The sequence below is a fragment of the Glycine max genome, chromosome 2 (genome assembly GCF_000004515.6).
Source record: "Glycine max cultivar Williams 82 chromosome 2, Glycine_max_v4.0, whole genome shotgun sequence".
Lineage (NCBI taxonomy): Eukaryota > Viridiplantae > Streptophyta > Magnoliopsida > Fabales > Fabaceae > Glycine > Glycine max.
The window spans coordinates 31,687,479-31,702,591 of record NC_016089.4 but is presented as its reverse complement, the minus strand read 5'-3'; the positions used below and the strand labels follow the sequence as shown (position 1 = coordinate 31,702,591).

The window sequence follows — 15,113 nt, the reverse complement described above, 5'->3', positions numbered from 1 at the left end:
AATTTAAAACACTAGGTGTTACTACATTGGCTAAGTGAAAAATATTTTAAAGTTGGTACAAAGAATAATATAAAATTCTTACCATGCAGTTAGCGCATCACAACCTTTCATACATAGACCAAGGTCATAAGTAAAATAGGAAACACAAAATTTACTCTAGAATTTTTAACATTTTAACTATAATCTAAACTATATATACGAGGGAGATCGATTAAATGATAAACGTTGTGCATGACTCTTTCTATGGGTGGACAGATACTTGGGCATAGTGGAGAGGAGCGGATTGGGCGACCACAGCCTATTGTTGGGTTATTACATGCGTTGGGGGTGCGGGAGGTGAAGCCCTCGCGGTACACTACAAGGGTGATATTGTAAATCTGTACAAGTTTCTATTTCGTAAATAATTATGTAATCCTATTTGCCAATTAATAATAGAAGCAACCGTTCTTCTCTTAGGACATAGACACACTTATCAAACTTGATTAAATCTCATGTTTTATGTGTGTGCATATAATTAATTTTTTTTTTTAGAATTTCGATTGCTATTCCTAATCATAAGAAAATATACAACTGAATCAATATTATTATCTATATAACATAATTTTGAATTTCATTTTAGTCCAAACTATAAAAAGAATATAAGTGCAAAAATAGACAAATACTTCAAGAAAGTATTGAACTACAAAAAAAAGTCAAGTATAATTTACCCTAAAATTTGTGTTGTTTTGCTTGTTAAAGTTTCTATGTTCATTGAACATAAAGTAAAACAATCAAACTTGCATTATATAAATGCAAAGAGGATATTATACTTTCAAATCGCATATAGAATAGTGAGCAAGACATTCTAACTTCAACACATAAAAATTAGTTACCAAATTTTGTAATAATTTTTTTAATTAATTTTGAGATTACAATATTTTGTGATGAATAGGACTGACAGGTCAAACCCTTCAACCCACTTAAAAATAGCAGGTTAGGGTAGGTTGCTCAACTCGTCAACCTACTCCACCCAGCCTGTCAACTTAATGAGACATCGGTGGGGCAAGGCTGGTTGACCCACGGGCAACTATGTTTATTAAAAAAAAATGTAAATATTAAGTAAACACTATTTAGGTACAAGCTTTCACTCTAATATATGTTCAGTCTTGCAATTAGAATTAATATGCTTGACAATTTGCGTCATTTTTGTTAAAAGTTTTCACTGTTCTTCAAATTTATTAATTACATATTTGGTATTGTTGTTACTATTATTTATAAACTCAATTCTTCTATTACTAATAGGAAAATTTATATTCAAATCAAATTAGGTCCTTCAACCAAATTTGTCAATTTTGTTAAGTTTTATGAAACTTTAACTTTAACTTTGTCTTTTTTTTTTCATTTCTAGCGGGTCAACTTGTCTCCAGGGTCGGTCTTGAAATTTTTGGTGTTCTGGACAAATTTAACAAATTATGTTTCATATTCATTTAAAAATTGTTTTCGTAATTATTAATAAATTCATTATTAAAATTATTTAAAATAACATTTTTGTTCAATATTGTGTGCATAATTTACCAATTCATTTTCTCAAAATTGATTTTTATCGAGAAGTTGAAATATCCCTCATTAGTTGATTAATTAGTGGTCATTGTTTCCCTCAAGTAAATTATATGTAATTATTTGGTTTTTATAATATGTTTTTATATAATTTAAATTTTATAATTTTTTATTTTAATATTTATATGGGGTATATTGGTGCCCTTCTAAAAATGGAACCCTAGGCGGTCGCCCATTTCAACTGCCCTCAGGGGGCACCACTGCCCGTCCCAGCCTGGTTTTGGGGTGCAAATAGTCAATTTTATCATCCCCTAGTTAACAATAGAAAATATAAAATTAAAATAAAATCATGAAATAATTGGAGTTCATAATAATTGTTTTTTAGAGTATTTTCGTTTCAGTTTTATGAGTTTATACTCATGTTTAGAGAAGTCATTCAAAAATTCACAATTCAATTTCTTATGAGTTTTTTTATTTGTTGTGAGAAATAAGACTGGATATGTGCGTGTAAAATTCTTTTTATCATCATCCAATCACAACCCATTATCATATATAATAAGTTTATTAATTTTTAAAATAATTATCTTAAAATAATTAAATAATAATTTGTGATTAAATAATCGTGTAAAATTATTTTACAATATCATTACATTGATATTAAATTCATTTATTATTCAATCAATTTCTTATAAGTATGAATAAAATTGACCAACAGTTAAAAGATATTTCTTGCACTTTGACAATGACAAATCAATGGTCAGAAGGAAGTGACAGTGGATGAATACGCAGAATATGTGTATATCCTTTTACCTTTCGTTAATGGAAAGCCCCATTAAGGTTACTGAGCAATGTTGGGAATTCTGTAGTTGAAATTCTGTTATGCTTTTAAGATGAATATAAGTTAGTTACACTTTTTCGGTAATTTCTGATACCCCACTTTGCAAGATGGAGTGTCTGGCAAATGGGACAAGATTTTTAAGTCTAATATATATTTTCTCTTTTCGGAAAGGATGATTTGGCTATCTATATTCATATTTAATTATTACCGCTGTGGGTGGCTAAAGTTATTTCTTCCGAATCCAATATAAGAATAATTGCAGATCTTTTACTTGTGAATTTATGCGAGTATCTTTATCTAACATTTTATTATCACACTATAGATGCCCATAACAATATTCTACAATTTCAAGATGATGAATAAGTATTTAGTAATAGTTTTGGGGCGGTTGTGAACCTCTATTTGTGACTCATTCAAGTTTGGTTGCTTTAGCTTTCATCTTTCTTCTTTCTTCTTTCTTCTGATTCTTTTGCATTTTGTTTTAAATGCACTTGAAGACAACATTAGACAAAATTATTTATTTTGTTTATCGAGCTTTGTTCTTTTCAGTGTTCTGTACTTCGGTTGTGTCAGTAGATAATTGTTTCTTTCCTAATAATAAATAATGAAAACCACCTAACGCATAAGTAATCTCAAGATGGAATCTAGGAGCGTAGCTACATTAAATATTCGGAGGGAAGGTTTTACTACTTATAATAGTAGTTTTAACCTACTCCAACAAAATTGTCTTTATAAGTGTGCTCTCAAACAAAAAATAATAATAAATAATTACCTTGCATGGTAGCATTTAGGCAAATTAGATTCAAATCTTATTCATGAAGTCTTCAGGAATAAAAACAGCACTTTATGCCATAAGGCTGGAATTTAGCCTTACCATTCTTACCTTTCCAATCTTCTTGTTGCGTTTCTGGTTCTTGTTTTCTTCTTCCCTTCACCCTTCAAAAGGGTGCCCCTTAATAAGGATGAACCTCTCATAGATTCACGTATGCTCCAGAAATTTGAACTATTATTTTGCAACTCTTCTTGCCAAATTTTGAAGGGACATTTGGGTTGTCTATAAATGAACGAGAACAGGATTGATTGTGTAGGACGGACTCAACAAAGCTATGGCCTAAATGGTGATTGGAATTCTGAGTTTGGCAATTGTTCTAGTCAATATTTTGATGTGAGACAGGCTTCAAATATGGGAACTTGCAATCAGCCACTTGCAATGGCCAGTGGTGGAGGAGTGGAACAGGAACCACACATAGGCCAAAACAAATCATCTAGCAGCATCATAAGCCGTTTCAAGTCTCCTGCTTCAGCCTTTTATGCAACAGAAATGTGCATGGGTGGTTTCCCTCAATATGATAGCCAAATTGGCAATCCATCTTTGATGTCTCATTCCTCCAAGTTTAATGATATGGAATTTCCTTTATATCAATCTCTCAGGCAAAGCCTATTCATGCCTTCATTAGCAAACCAACCTCCCCCCAAATTTGACTTGTCAAATCCCTTGCAAGAAATGCTCAAATTTCATTTGAATAGTGATCAATGTGTTAGATCTCTTGAAACATTTAATAAAATCCCATGTGGGGATTTTCCTGGCAGCAATTTTCTTCCAATTGAACAACATAAGTTATTCATTGATGATGCTGCCCCAATTAGTAGAAGCCCTTCAATTCCTTCTAAGGGAAATCAGGGTCAAACAGTAAGTTTTTGCCAACCCCATATTTAGTTTTGCCCATTGCTCCTCCATTGATTGCCTTATGTTGTTATTGCATCTTTTGTAGGTTTCTTGTGGCTCATTCAATTTGCCTTCTGCACAGCTTAGTTTTTCTTCTCAGCAAGAGATGCTGTCTCCAACAGGTAGCATGCCAACTAATTCTGGAAACTCTAGTTCAAATGGATCAGTAGTTTCAAGTAAAACAAGAATAAGATGGACTCAGGAGCTTCATGAGAAGTTTGTTGAGTGTGTGAATCGCCTCGGAGGTGCTGAGAGTAAGGGCTTGTTTGATTCCCTTTTCACTTTTTTGTTTTGAAAACTGTTTTCTAAAATAATTCTACACTACTCAGCAATTGTTTTGATAAGTTTTAAAAATTGTTTCTAAAACAAGTGTTTCAAAAACCAAAAATCAGAAGCAGTTGGTAGATTCCATCCTTTTGTTTTCATCTTGTTTAACCTCTCCCTCAATTTCACACTCTCATTTGTTCCTTACACCACCCTCCACAATCTGTTTGAGTAACCTTGTTTAATTGCATTTTGAAAATTAAAAACAGTTTTTGAAATTTGAAAATAGAAATCAAACATATCCTAAGTAACTTGCTAATATTTTTCATTATAATATTCAACATCTGATATTTTTCATTATACAAAACAAATATTCAACATCTGATTGTCTTCTTGGCTACTTGATTGTAAGAAGCAACACCAAAAGCTATATTAAGGCTGATGGATTCAGATGGATTGACCATCTTCCAAGTTAAAAGTCATTTGCAGAAATATAGAATTGCCAAATTCATGCCACAGCCAACTCAAGGTAATTTGTAACTCAGTTGCAGTGTAGTTTCTATATCATGTCAAGTACATTTCATGGTGCTTGAATTTGATAGCATTCCCATCATAAATGATGACCAAATGTTTACGATATAGTGCTTGGCTTACAGAGGATGAACTTATAAACTAATATAAATTGCTTAGTTGATTCCTTCACACTTAGCTAGCTAAAACTGAAAGGGTAAAATATTGCTTTCTTGATTGAATATAGTTACTGGTATTCTTTTATATGGTAGAAAGCTTGAATTATTAAATGTCAAATACAGTTCACTTTCTCTGCTATAGAAAATACTGCATTATTATTCTCCCGTTATTCAAGATCTTCAATGCCCTTTTTGTTATTATTGATTTTCAAATTATGTTTTCATGTTTCAGGGAAATCTGACAAAAGAACCAATGCAGAGAATGTGCATCTTGATGTCAAAACGTAACGCTACTTCCACTGTTATCATTCTACAGTTCAAATACTTTAGTTCATTGTTATTTTTCATATTGGCATAAGATGTTGTTAATCAACTTAATTTCTTGTTCTTGATTCTCAGTGGCTTCCAAATTAGAGAGGCACTTCAGTTGCAGTTAGATGTTCAGCGGCGTCTTCATGAACAGCTAGAGGTATATCCTTGCTAGGGGAGTCTCAGTAACACAGTCTCTGCCATAAGTTAAGATTTGTTGAGAACTACGAAATTATGAGTGAGGTTGATTCAATATAAAGTGGGATCAACAAAATTTTGTGGTATTCAATAAATTTTGAGTAATAATAGAGATTGTGTTATTAGCATTTCTCATCCTTGCTATATCTGGTGACTTTTTGGCTACTATATCTTCATGTTCTCCAAATCTTGCTGTTTATCCTTTGTACTTCATAGTTACATTCTCTTCACAATGTTCATTGACTTCAAATATTCATTCAATTAACTTGTTCCAGATTCAGAGAAAATTACAGTTGAGGATTGAGGAGCAAGGTAAGCAGCTGAAGATGATGTTTGACCAACAGCAGAAGACAACTGATAGCCACTTGATTACTGAGAATAGTGATAGACCAATTAGTTCTAAAGATGTTCTGGTTTCCATTTATGAAGGGTCTGAAAATTCCTTGTTCTCTTCCAAGATAAGTTAGTTCTCCAATCTCATAATTTCATAGCTCTATACATAAACAATTAATTTCAGTTACACAGTGTGCCAACAAATCATACTCATTGTAAGAGACTCAAACCACATCAGAAAATTGCATTTTGAGAATTAAAGCACTCTTACTGTCCTGCAAGTAAAAGCTCAATAAGTTAGTCCATATAAGAAGAGTGTGCTACTTTAGCATTACCTGAAAAACACATCATAATTGGTTAATTGTAATTTTCATAAAGAAAGCTTTTGTACAAGTTTAGCACAGTTTTGTTCTCTTGCTTCCTCTGCAATTCCTTTATGGCTTTATCTTCTGTTCAACAAACCTCTACTTTGAGATTTCATAAAAAACTTTACATCAGGTTTGCAGGTAGAAAAAGTGAAAACAGAAGCAAAAAAAAAAAAAAGAAGAAGTAATCTCAGAGTAGATATCTAATTTTTGAAATGTGAATATGTGACAAACACACCCCATAAATGAAAAAGAATAAAAAAAACTTAAATATATTTTCCGTCCGTGTTTTTTTATTTTTTTCATTTAAGAAAATAAAAATTTCAATTCTTATTATTATGTTTGTTTTATTTTTCATATCTCATCATCGTAAAGTTGTGCCTTGGTGACTTGTTGGTCATGGGTTCGAATCCGGAAACAGCCTCTTTGCATATGCAAGGGTAAGGCTGCGTACAACATCCCTCCCCCATACCTTCGCATAGCGAAGAGCCTCTGGGCAATGGGGTACGAAGTTTTTTTTTTTATCATCGTAATAAAAATGATAATGTGACAAATGAATTGATGATATCATCGTATCACGTCATCACTTCATGATTTCATGATAATGTTATCATGTCACATCAACATGTTATGTCATCATTATTTTACAAAGACGAAAACCAAAGGAAACATAAATTTAGGGGGACTAAAATAAAAAATGACATATTTGCAAGGATGTAAAAATATTTATGTTTTAAATTACATATTAAAATAAAGTAAATGCTTAAATATTAATTTGTCCACATCTTCATCTCTACACATCCTCAACCTTCAAACTCTTTCTTTTCCCATTTTTTTGTCATCTCCTATTTCAAGCTTCACCCTTCCTCCACCCTTCAATGCATTCCTGACACCCTTAACTGGCTTCGTGGTGGTGCTGACAGTGGCAATAAAGGCAATGATGGTCAAATCTTGGTGGTTGTGGTAGCAACAACCTGAATAGTGGAGCTGGTGGTGGTGACAATGGTTGTAGTAGTTCTGAAAGAAACAAAAATGATAGTGGTGATTGTAGTGGCCGCAATAATAGTGTCGTAATGGTGGTAGGTTAGTAGAGGCATTGACGATGGTGCTAAGTCGATTTTCATAATAGGAATTTACAAAAGTTTGATGTTGTTAAGTATGTGTCATCTCAAATTTTCATGTTATCCCTTTTCATCAACTTATTTCAGCCATTAAAATCAAGAACTTCTTAACAAAAACTAAGGTTGATCTAGTGGTAAACGGAGAAGGAAAAGGGAAAGAGGTTACAGGTTCAAATGTACCGCTAACAAAAATTAACAATGCTAACAACTAATGTTTCCCGATAAAAAAAATATTAACTATTAGAGATGATGTATGTATGATTGTCAAACTCTCGAGTTAACTCATTAACTCTTACGAGTTTATGAGTCCACTTACCCTCTGTGAGTTGACTCGTGTGTAAACTCTCTTTTTAGTGGACTCTATAAACTCTAAGTAAACTCGGTAGACTCTCGGGTTTACCACCAAGTTAACGAGTCGACAAGTTAAAAAAATTAAACCAAAATGTAAGTCATTTTGGGTTGTTTTTTGTATGTTTAGTGTTCAACATATCTTCATTTAGTGTATTATTTCTGAATAAAAAAATTCTCACCTTTAATAACATCAAACCCTTGTTTTCTAATAACATCAAACCCTTCATGAGAATGATCTACCACTACTATAACATCTGCAAGTTATTATCTAGTAGGGATGCATTACTAGACTTGGTTATTTAAGTATTGTGTAATTTATGATTTACTATTTTGCTTTATTATATTGTTGAAATTTTTAATTAGTATGCTATTCATAGATATTTTGTTATTATTTTTATATGAATTATACTCTTACAAGTCTATGAGTTGAGTGTAGAAGTCAAGTCTATAGAACTATTACGAGTTTACATAAACCCTTGAGTTTGATAACCTTGGATGTACGCATAAAATTTAGTTGCTGTCAAATTATTTTATTATATGTGATAACTAAAATTCATGGAACAATTAAAGTAATATCAAAACTAGAATACTAAAATTTATTTCAATTAGTTGAAAAAATGCTTTTGCATATCTAACAAGTCATGTGTGCCTGTAACTTGAATTAACTTTTTACTCTTGATGTATAAACTTAAAACACAAGTAATGAAATTTGGATAATTTCTTTTTAACTAATAATTATCTCTTCTCTGATTTGTAATCAACATGAATCAAGACAATTCATTTTACAAGTTGAATCATATTTATTACATATTTATGCAAAAATGATTTTTAAGTAAAAATAATTTTATAGGATTTTAAAGTCTTTGGTATGAAGTTGTTTTAACTACTCATAGAAATAATTTTGTCACCCATAATGGTCATGAGTAGGATTGTCACCCTTGAATGATATTTGAGGTCTCTATCATAATCAAAATCATTTTGTAATAAAAATATATTGAATAAATTAATTTAATATATTTATGTATAATTAAAACTAATATAATTTATGATATTATTGAGTAAGTAATTTAAAATTATTTTGTAATAAAATTATATTTGATAAATTACTCAATATGGTTTTTACATATTTATGTAAAAATGATTTCAAAGTAAAAATGATTTTATAGGATTTCAAAGTAAAAATAAATATTAATGAGATTTTTATATGCAGTTGCGTTATTGAGCATGATTGCCTCTCATCAATGTTGTGGCTTCTACTAAATCTAATTTAATTTATGATATTATTGATAAAATAACTTTAAAATATTTTGCTGGTTGACCAAGCTCCTCTAACTATTAACAAACATTATACAATAAACATTTAGTGATAAATTAAACAACTACATTAAAGTATGTAATAGAATTTTAATGTACATACCAAGCGAATCATGTGATCCTGCAAGCTAATAGAACCACCTGTGTGCATATACCCACCCTTTTTAGAATGCCCGATTTTTTTTCTTGCATGTACAAACTTGGAACGATACTCAGGTGCATTCCAATGTGATAACAAATCATTCCAAACACAATCTCCAATCCAATATGGCCTTTTATTTTCATCCTGGGCATCCCTAAACATCTCAGAAAGTCTAAGAGAGGCTTTCGAGTTAAAAGCTTTCGTAATTTCATTCTCTTCCTCGAGTCTCTAAACCAATTTTCTCTAAAGTATGACAAAGTTATGAAATGGTACACAATTAGAAAAATACCAATTTTACATTTTAAGATCAAATAAAAAAAATCAGCATTACTATCCATTTCATACATTGAACTATTTCATTAACAGAAGGATAAGTTACCTTAAAATGTTGGAAAAAAGTTTCAGATGATCTTTTTGAATTGCTCCCCCTATAGGCCAAGGGTGACCAAATTGTTGCCTAATGGACAAAGTGACATCCTTTGCGGCAACTTTAAATGGATGAAACTTAAATAGAAAATAATATGTGAAAAAGTAAAAGATCAAATGTTGTATCAAATATAATGATAATTACATAAATTTTGTAATACCTATGCTCCATTGATAAGTGTAACCATAGGACGATCATTGGGGGGAGGGGGGTTCTTCCATGGCCAAATTTGGAATGTCTTCATTTGTAGGCATGTTGGCCAGCCGGGGATGGGGATGGTGTGGATGTAGGTACTCAGGACTATCCACATGCATCAAGATGTGATGGAGATGGTCTAACTTCAGTCAGAGGTAGAGATGATGTAGGTGCAATATCGGAAGATCTGACTGTCATAGATACAGTAGACGAGGATGAGGTATATGATGTTAGACTATCTCTAGATGGTAGTAGTCTAACCACATATCGTTTTTTCTTCCCACTAGTCCCTTTCCCATTGGAGTCATGTGACGAGGGTTGGGGAGGGTCAACACCACCTGATGAGATATCTATATATAAAAAAATAATATTACAAATAATTAATCAAATACAATATTGGGATGAATTAAAATTACATAACTAACAAAATTCCATTTTACACCAAAAATAAAATACACTAATAAAGTGTTCAAGTATTACAACAAAACAAAGATGTCACTAATAAAAAACATTATAACAGACTAACAAACATCAATGTCTAATCCTCTTCAGAATTGTAAACTTCAAAATCATCTACTAATTCCCCTTCATTGTCTTGTTCAATATTGTTTCATTCTCCATTCAAATGATTTGATTCTTCTTCGTTTGTCAACAGATTAGCAGGGTCTACTTCTTCAACACCACCTCTTAAATCTTGCAATCTAAAAATACCTTCAACTTCAATGACTTCGTTGACATGTATCATCATCTTTGCTAAGAAAACAATGATTGTTATCTAGTTTTAGGCTTAAGTCTATCATATATACATTGTTGACTCTATATCCTATATGCTTTATATTGGTGTCATGCTTATGTTCTATAAGACATTTTTGAGAATCAAATGATACTAGATAGCCTTTGTCACATAATTGACTAACACTAAGTAGGTTGTGCTTAAGACCTTCTACAAGTAGAACATTTTCAATGGAGTTTGAAGAATTTGTACCTATTTTACCAACTCCAAGGATTCTACCTTTGTTGTTGTCACCATAAGTTACATGCCTGCTTTCTTGGAAGAGATATGTGTAAACTTTGATGCATCTCCAGTCATATGTTTTGAACATCTGTTATCTATGTACCATTTCTTCCTCAAAGATAGCTACATGATCAAGTTTTTGACTTAGGTACCCAAACTTTATTGGGTCCTTGTGTGTTAGTGTAGACTGAAGATCCTTTTGGGACCCATATCATTTTAATGTTGTTGTAGTTTTTCTTAAAATAACATGTAGATGTGCTATGCCCTTTTCTTCCACAATAAAAACAAGTGATAGAACTAGAATTATATTTTTGTGTGGAAGCGAAGAGGTTTTTATGAAATTTTTGTTGTTTTTCAGGTTTATATCCTATTCCAGCCTTATTAGAGACACATCTTTGTTTTCCTAATATGACATCTAAATTATTTTTACTAATAGAAAATTTTGCAAGTGAGTTTTTCAAATCTTTAATTTCTTTTTTCATATTTTCCACAACAACTACAAGAATCAGATATTTTCTTGTCAGAAATAGTAGAGATATAAACTTTTTCATTTGATTTAGAAATTGAGACTTCAGTTCTAAGATGATCTAATTCTTTGTTTAATTTTGAAATTTCATTTTCTAAATCTGAAATTGTTTTCTTAGAATATGAAACTAACTTTCCAAGTTTGATTGACTCTTTATGCAAATCAGCAAATGCATCTTGTAATTCATCAAAAGAAATGGATAAGTTATTTGAAGATGTTACCTCTTCATCGCTTTCATAACTTTTAGCCATTAAACAGAGGTTTATTTCTTCATTTTCTGAATCTTCAAATGATTCCATATCATTGTCATCCCATGTGATGTAAGCCTTCTTCATTTTCTTTTCACTAAAATTTTTCTTTTCAGATTTCTCCATCTTTTTCTTGAAGATAGGACAATTAACCCTCAGATGTCCAGGTTGATTTCATTCAAAGCATTTTGAAGTAGAAGATGAAACTTCTGTCCTTCTTTTAGATTTAAAATTTGGTCGCCTTTGACTTCCTTTGATTTTCAGAAACTTGTTGAACCTTTTTACAAAAAGGCTAAGATCATCATCTTCATCTAGATCAATTTCCTTATCACTTTCTTCTTGGATTGAAGATGAGGCTTTAAGAGCAATTCCCTTCTTTTTCTTGTCATTTTCTTCATGTTGATTTAATCTCAACAATTCCATTTTGTGTTCCTGTAACTTTCCAAATAGACTAGCAAGAGTCATGTTAGATAAATCTCTTGATTCAGTAATGGCTGTTACTTTTGGTTGCCATTCTCTGCTTAAACATCTTAATACTTTGTTTATGAGATCTTCATTTTGAAAATCTTTCCCTAAAGCTGCAAGATGATTTACTATATGTGTGAACCTCTTTTGCATGTCTTGTATGCTTTCATTTGCATTCATCCAAAATAGTTCATATTCATGAGTTAATGTGTTTATCCTAGATCTTTTAACATCTGTTGTGCCTTCATGTGTTACTTGTAGAGTGTCCCACATTTCCTTAGCACTGTTACAATTTGAAACCCTAAAATATTCGTCCATTCCCAGGGCAGATGTAATTATGTTTTTGGCTTTTAAAATTATATTGTACTCGTCTTCAATCTTCTTTAGACCATCTATCTCTAGGTTTTTCTATTGTTGTGCTTCCACTTGTTGTGCTTCCATCTATTGTGGTTCTTTCTACTGTGGTGGGTATATAAGGTCCTATTTCTATGGCTTTCCAAATGTTTAAGTCTATTGCCTCAATGAAAATTTGCATTCGGGTTTTCCAGTAGTGGTAACCCTCTCCATTAAAGATTGGAGGTCTATTGATTGAATTTCCTTCTGGAAATAAGAAGTTTGCTGAGGCCATTATTCTTGAAGCTTCTAAACTTTATACAAGAATGAAGCTCTGATACCACTTGTTAGACAAGTGGCCTCAGATATCTTAAGAAGGGGGGTTGAATTAAGATATTGCAAACTATTTCCCCAATTAAAATTCTATTTTAATTTCAATGCAAGTTACAAATTCCCTTAAAAATGAACTCTTAAATAATGATTTAAATAAAACAATCTGAATATAAATGCAAAACAATAATAAATAAAAGAGTTTAAGGGAAGAGAAAGTGCAAACTCAGATTTATACTGGTTCGGCCACACCCTTGTGCCTACGTCCAGTCCCCAAGCAACCCGCTTGAGAGTTTCACTATCTTGTAAAATCCCTTTACAAGTTCTGAACACCCATGGACAATCCTTCCTTTGTGTTCAGATTGAATTGCAAGTGTATTGGCCAAGGAATTCTTAAGAGGATAAAATGTTTTTGCTCTTGAGAGAATAAGACTTTTTGTTATGAAAAACTCTCTGCAAATTCGTGTTCCAAGTCACATATAAATAGACCTTTGGTGGCCATGTAAAAACCATTTGAAAAGATGTGACTCTTGGAAATAATTTTATGAAAATCTCCTCTGGTAATCGATTACAAGATTTGTGTAATCGATTACAGGCTTTAAAATTTGAATTAAAACGTTTATTAACTGTTGGTAATCAATTACCACTATTGTGTAATCGATTACTCAGTGTAAGATTTGAATTCAAATTTTTAATAGTTGTTGTAAACTATTTTGGCCACTGGTAATTGATTACATCCTCTGGTAATCGATTACCAGAGAGTAAATCTCTTGAAAAAGACTTTTTAACTTAAATTTCTTGGCCAAACCTTTTGCTTATTTCAATTAGGAATTCCCTTCCTAAAATACTAGAGATCTTCTTGATGTAGTATCTTGTATTCTTGAATCATTGTCTTGAATTAAACTTGAGAAGCGCATTTTCATCAAATCATCACGATCATCATCAAAACATCAAAGACAAAGCCAAAGTCTTTGCTTTCTACAATATTTAGGACCAACTCTTGTTCCTCTACTCGTTGGATCAAACCATTGACAATAAAATAATACTACTCACTTAGGATAACTTGTAGTATTGTACTCTAGCTCATATATATGTTGAATGACCCCATAAAAATCATCTGCACCTCCTTTTGTAAGGCCCTTTATGTGAACCTCACTATTTATCATTTTCTTCCCCTTAGTTCATGCTTGACTATGAAATTTGTATCCATTGACAAAGTATGTGTGTCATTCTTGAACGTAACTCATAGGACCATATGATAAATCCTTTAAGTGTTGGTTTCTCACCTTTATAGGCTCATTTATAACCTATGAATATAAAGAGTATGAACAATTATATTTTATTTACCATAAAATAGCAACAAAAAAAAACTATAACATACATACTTGTTCCTGGAACCAAGTAGGAAAATCTACATGTAGATTACGATTAAAGGCATTTGATTGGGATTGCAAGAATGAACTGTCCAAATATAATGTATGACATGTCATTTTTGGAGTATAATGCAATTGACAACAATAATTGTGAATGTATGAATACATTATTTTGATGATGCCAAAGAATAATCAAACAAGGTTGCTTTCAAGATTACTTCAACAAACATTCAAAGGTTAAGCATTGCTTCAAGATTAATACAAGGTTGCTTCAACAAACAAGCATTGCTTCAAGATTAATTCAAGATCAAGCTTTTTCCTCAGAACAAGTGTTTCCAAGAGATCAAGGCTCTGGTAATTGATTACCAGGCAGTGTAATCGATTACCAAGAGACAATTTTGAAAAACAGCTTTTAAAAAGGGTTTTGAATTTGAATTTTGAATCATATACCAGATGTTTGTAATTGATTACCAGCAACGACACTTCAGAAAACACTTTGAAAAGTCATGACCCTTCAAAATATAACTATGTAATCGATTACCAGAAACCTGTAATCGATTACCAATGAAGAATTTCAGAAAAAGCTTTTTGAAAAGACACATCTCTTCAAACTATTTGGAAAAGGCACGAAGGGCCTATATATATGTGTGTCTGACTTCGAAAAGCAAGAGAAAGAGATATTCTAAGAGAACTTAATTGCCAAATGCTCTCTCAACAACTCTTGGGCAAAGACTTGCAAATCTATTGAGAATTCATCCAGGAACTTCAAATTGTATTATCATTTCTAAGAGAGAGAAATTCCTCTAGGAACTTCAATTTGTATCATCCACTCTAAAGGAGAGAAATCGTTCTGTTCATCTCAAAAAGTCAGCTATAATCAAGAGACAGGTTGTCTCTTGGATTGTGAGAATTGTAATCAAGAGACTGGTTGTCTCTTGGAGAATCTTGATCATAAGGGTGAGGGATCCTAAGGTGTGTTCAGAGTCTGTAAAGAATTTACAGAGATAGTAAAAAT

General features: G+C 31.8%; 1 protein-coding gene across 2 annotated transcripts; it reads left to right on the top strand.

The window, feature by feature from the left end:
- The first annotated feature begins 3,163 nt into the window (after positions 1–3,163).
- On the top strand, positions 3,164–6,286 carry PHR6 (MYB-CC domain-containing transcription factor PHR6). 2 transcript variants are annotated; one of them, XM_006575169.4, is made up of 6 exons: positions 3,164–4,064; positions 4,147–4,354; positions 4,780–4,893; positions 5,286–5,337; positions 5,453–5,522; positions 5,836–6,286. In XM_006575169.4, exons 1-6 carry the CDS (start codon positions 3,435–3,437, stop codon positions 6,025–6,027), a joined length of 1,266 nt encoding a protein of 421 aa, XP_006575232.1. In that variant the 5' UTR covers positions 3,164–3,434; the 3' UTR covers positions 6,028–6,286. The 2 variants fall into 2 exon arrangements, with proteins under 2 accessions (XP_006575232.1, XP_006575231.1); XM_006575168.4 differs by having other exon boundaries at positions 3,182–4,064; positions 4,777–4,893.
- Positions 6,287–15,113: the final 8,827 nt, after the last annotated feature.

Bases quoted from the DNA above. Each gene is read 5' to 3' on its own strand.
- PHR6 (XM_006575168.4), top strand. From the start codon at position 3,435: ATGAACGAGAACAGGATTGATTGTGTAGGACGGACTCAACAAAGCTAT. The intron at 4,355-4,776 runs GTAAGGGCTTGT...CTTGATTGTAAG, and splicing joins TCGCCTCGGAGGTGCTGAGA to AAGCAACACCAAAAGCTATA. The intron at 5,338-5,452 runs GTAACGCTACTT...CTTGATTCTCAG, and splicing joins GTGCATCTTGATGTCAAAAC to TGGCTTCCAAATTAGAGAGG.